The sequence below is a fragment of the Drosophila teissieri genome, unplaced genomic scaffold, assembly GCF_016746235.2.
Source record: "Drosophila teissieri strain GT53w unplaced genomic scaffold, Prin_Dtei_1.1 Segkk19_quiver_pilon_scaf, whole genome shotgun sequence".
NCBI classification, from domain to species: Eukaryota; Metazoa; Arthropoda; class Insecta; order Diptera; family Drosophilidae; genus Drosophila; species Drosophila teissieri.
The window spans coordinates 205400-209883 of record NW_025224997.1 but is presented as its reverse complement, the minus strand read 5'-3'; the positions used below and the strand labels follow the sequence as shown (position 1 = coordinate 209883).

The following is a 4484-nucleotide window of genomic DNA, read 5'->3' as shown; positions in this document are numbered from 1 at the left end:
GCAGTTTTGGGCGGTTTGTGGGCGTTAGAGTGGGCGTGGAAACATGAATCAACAAACATGCGCTGCGTCTATTTTTCTGGAGTTCCTGAGATCTCGACGTTCATACGGACAGACGGACATGTCCAGATCGACTCGGCTATTGATCCTGATCAAGATTATATATACTTCATATGGTCGGAAACGCTTCCTTCTGCCGGTTACATACTTTTCAACGAATCTAGTATACCCGTTTACTCTACGAGTAACGGGTATAATAACTTCACAATACAATTAATTTCTCACAATTTCTAATCAAATTAAAGGCATTCATTTTTAATTAAAGGCACAAATTAATAAATTTCAGTTGCCTTGGCTGCAACTGTCAGGCTTGTCAGTATATCTACGATTGAGCTATGATTTGCATATTTTATTGCTCCCCGACATATTTCAAATCCTATAGCGAATTGGGGCATTGGACGTGATCCAGGGCATTTAAGAGAAATTCCTAATCATATTGGGATTGACTCAAACGGCAATATCGCCCAGCAGGTTTCCCAACGAAAGCGCCACCAAAACCATTGTACCCATCATGCTACCTATCGATGAAGTCCCCACATTATTGACCCCAACTGCAACAACGTCCAATGTAATGGGATTTGGCAATAATCAGGCATGCTCCGGTAATCGTAAGTTTTCTTCGAAATCGATTTGAGCCAAATCGTACGATTTCGTTTTTAGGTGCTCTGGTTTTCGTAAAATTATTGCTATCGTTTTGCTATTGGAATCTTTCGTTTCTCATCGCTTCTTGCTGCGCAAACACCTGTTTTCTTTTATTTCTCTAAGTCAAACAACGTGAAATAATGCTTTTTATATTTGCAATTGCTTGTTTTGAAGCCAAGAGAAGGCAGATATTTGAGGGCTTGAGAAAATCTAGAGTTGCCACCTTTTTCACAGTTTTAAATCCGATTTTCGCAATTACTTTTTAACAGCACTTTGACCATTTAGGTACTTAAATTAAGTACCATTAATTACAAACATCACTTTTGGCCCTCTTTATAATTAATTAATGAATTCTTTTATATTTTATAAGTACTTTACCTGCCTGTTTCGTTCCACGAACAGTATGGCAACCTTCGCGATAGTTTTTGGTGACGTACTTATTGACCCTTTACCAAATCGTCAATTGTTGTTGCCGACGGCAAAATTTTGTTTGTCAAATCCGGGGTGGGGTCAGAAATATATTTTTTATAAAATAACTAAGTAGCAGAATGATTTTGTGGGGATGTGGAATTAACATCAATAGACCTCTGAGTTAACTATTTTCCCTTAGTAAATAAGATCTGATATGATATAAAAAAAACCATTTGCTTTTCATTTCGGCCAGATAAAAGTGCCCGTTTTACAAATCGAAAATTTCGTACGATTTCGAAAACCGGAGCACCAATTTTTCGATTACCGGAGCATGCATGAATATTTTCAAATGTATATCTTGGACTTTTTTAACTGAATAGTCGAGAAACTATTTTAATGTACTTTTAACTAAATGAGGTATTTTTTCCTATATATTATATGTTTTAAAATTGTTAAAGTAAAAATAATTTTACAAAATTGCATTTTCGATGTATCGATATATCGATATTTTATCGAAACCGATTATTTCCATGTTCCCAGAAATTTCCTAAACTCAAAAATTAAGAAAAAATAAAAGGATAGACACGTGATTCATTTACCACTGTTCCGTAATATTATTTAACTTTTTGACGTCACCTTGGCGCAAAATGTTGCGGACCACTTTTGTAAGTCTAATGTGTCGATAATCAACTGATTCCATTTTTATTAGAATTTATACGTGAAGTTTTTAAGCAAGTTAATGTATAACTTTTTGCATTTGGCTCTAATATAATTCCGAAAAACGAGTCACTAGTTTTGATACGTGTCAGTTTAGTGGCCACCATTAAGCAAAAATTAATTTCTTTAATGAACGCACGTTAACATTACAAATTCTTATATTTTCATTAAATTGTTGTACATATCTAAGTTTGATCAACTTATATGCTTAATTCAATACATTGTATAACTACAAACATAAACATAGTACAACAAATAAAGAATGTCCAAGAACGGTTTTCTTTGGTTTTTGGCCTTATAGATCATTTGAGACTATTGAATCTTATGACAAACGATATAAATAAAGTTCTTTTTGCTCCTGCTATATAAATTTTGAGAATTTACATACATAGCTATGTCAATATATATCTTTAAAGTGTTTCAGTGGAGTTCAAGCCGTTTATTAATTTTGGCCATTTTTGTGTGTATATGTGTATAGAATTATCCTAACAAATCGAAGTCCTTCAACGAAGCAACATTACATATTGATACATATTTATGTACTTACATATATATATACACGTTACTCGTAGAGAAAAAGGGTGTACTCTATTCAGAGATAACTATGTATGCCTGTATACAAAAGTCAAAAGGAAACGTCCGTGTGAACGCCGTGATCTCAGTCACTACATATGTATGTACATATAAAAGCTATGTGTACATGTGTAAAAAGTTAAGATTAGGCCTGCCGATTCTTATGACAAATTTCTTACAGAGCTTCTACTAAATAAATGTGTATATAAGAACTAATTGTGAAACTAACCTTTTTAATTCTATTTATGTTTAAGGATCGGAAGGCGAAAATACACTTATTTTGTTAAGGATAAGCCAGTTGGAGAGTAAACCCAAGAACAATGCTCAGACTAGCTAAATCGGACCGAATGCTAGTTTGTCTGTTTGAAATTCAAATACTACAAGCAAGATATATTATGAATCAACAAAACTTAATAAGACACAAGGCTGTGTAAACATTATTCTGTATAAAGATTAGTGTTGTAACAATATCGATAACTTGAGTTTATATGTATCATTTAAATTTAATTCATAAATCATGAAGTTACTTGAAAGTTCACGTTTTGAAGCTATCAACAACGCTCTTTCTATACAAACAAGTGGCATCACGATTTTTGGACGGATAGAAAGTTATTCATGGTATGTTTATTTAGTTATATAAAACTGTATTTTAAATGGTCTTTATTATAGCAAAATGGTTGCAGCTGAGAAAGTATTGTATAAACGATTTACAGCAGATTCTCATGGGCATGACCTTCAGGCGTTATCACCTCCACAAACTTTGACTGACTTTTCGCCCAACTTTCGGCGAAACAACAGTCAATCTGGAGATGAAGGCATTACTCTTTGTGATACAATTTCCAGAAAAACTTTGTTTTATTTAATTGCTACTTTAAATGCGTCTTTTGAACCAGACTACGATTTTTCTGAAGCAAAGGTAAAAATCTATTAAAAGTCTAATTCTTTTTGTTTATACTAAAACTTTTTAAAGTCTCATGAATTTAGCAAAGAGCCATCATTGCAGTGGGTTATGAACTCAATCCATGCGAATTTATCGGCATTAGCTGGAGATCAGTATCAAGTTATACGTCAACCATTATGGTCTGCCGTTGATGACGAAGTGATCCTATCAGAATGTGACATATACAGTTATAATCCAGATCTAAGTTGCGATCCTTTTGGGGAACCAGGCTGCTTGTGGTCATTTAATTATTTCTTTTATAATAAGAAATTAAAACGAATTGTTTTTTTTACAAGTCGAGCAGTGAAGTAAGTAAAACTTAATGTAACTATAATTACTTTATTAAATTTCTTTATTTCAGTTCTCTTTACGCCGGTGAAACCTCTGACTTTTCAATGGAGGAGGAAGTGTACTGAGAAAGTGTTTACCCCCGTTTAAAAAATTTAAAAAAATTAATTGGAGATGACAAAATGTTTAAAGCTGCTATTACATTTTACAGCTCCTCCTTTATTATTAAACGTATTTTTAAAAAATGTTCAAGTATAACTTCACCTCAACAAATCATTTTATACATGAGAAAGCTAAATACAAAGTAAATTGCTAGATTTTAGAATAGCAAATGTAAAAATATGTTAGAAATCTCATTAACTTTGGTCTATACCCAATACTCGTAGAATAAAAGAGTATACTGTATTCACTAGTAAAAAGTAGAAGGAAGCGTTTACGTAAAGTATATATATTCTTCATCAGGATAACTAGCCGATTCGATCTGGCCATGTCCGTCTAGTCCACCCTTCTATCTATCCGAATAAACGTAAGGGCATAACAGAAGAATTTGAATTGTTTAATCCTGATAAAGAATACATTTATTGATTTTAAAATGAAAACCATTATCAAACCACCATAAATTCCATCATGCAGCGATCAACTTTCGTTGGAGTTTTAACGCTGTTCAGTTAAAAAAAATTCCTAGCAAATGAGGGAATTTTTATACCCGATAAACGTAGAGTTAAAAGATTTACTAGATTCAAAAGAGTATTGTAGGTAGAGGGACTGAAAATGAACTATGCTAATGCCGCATTGTATTTTTGTATTTATCTTGCATTTTAAATTGCCGATGTTCACTTTTGTTTAGTTTAGTTGG

At 32.9% G+C, this 4484-nt stretch overlaps 1 protein-coding gene across 5 annotated transcripts; it reads left to right on the top strand.

Moving 5' to 3' along the window:
* The first annotated feature begins 1665 nt into the window (after positions 1–1665).
* On the top strand, positions 1666–3970 carry LOC122625625 (repressor of RNA polymerase III transcription MAF1 homolog). Of its 5 annotated transcripts, none has more exons than XM_043805719.1 (5): positions 1666–1775; positions 2655–3018; positions 3070–3316; positions 3371–3648; positions 3702–3970. In XM_043805719.1, the coding sequence occupies exons 2-5, from the start codon at positions 2918–2920 to the stop codon at positions 3754–3756; spliced, it is 681 nt and encodes a 226-aa protein (XP_043661654.1). In that variant the 5' UTR covers positions 1666–1775; positions 2655–2917; the 3' UTR covers positions 3757–3970. The 5 variants fall into 5 exon arrangements, with proteins under 5 accessions (XP_043661654.1, XP_043661653.1, XP_043661651.1 ...); XM_043805718.1 differs by lacking the exon at positions 1666–1775 and adding an exon at positions 1786–1851; XM_043805716.1 differs by lacking the exon at positions 1666–1775 and adding an exon at positions 1820–1914.
* The last annotated feature ends 514 nt before the right edge of the window (positions 3971–4484 follow it).

Bases quoted from the DNA above. Each gene is read 5' to 3' on its own strand.
- LOC122625625 (XM_043805719.1), top strand. From the start codon at position 2,918: ATGAAGTTACTTGAAAGTTCACGTTTTGAAGCTATCAACAACGCTCTT. The intron at 3,019-3,069 runs GTATGTTTATTT...TCTTTATTATAG, and splicing joins CGGATAGAAAGTTATTCATG to CAAAATGGTTGCAGCTGAGA. The intron at 3,317-3,370 runs GTAAAAATCTAT...AACTTTTTAAAG, and splicing joins ACGATTTTTCTGAAGCAAAG to TCTCATGAATTTAGCAAAGA.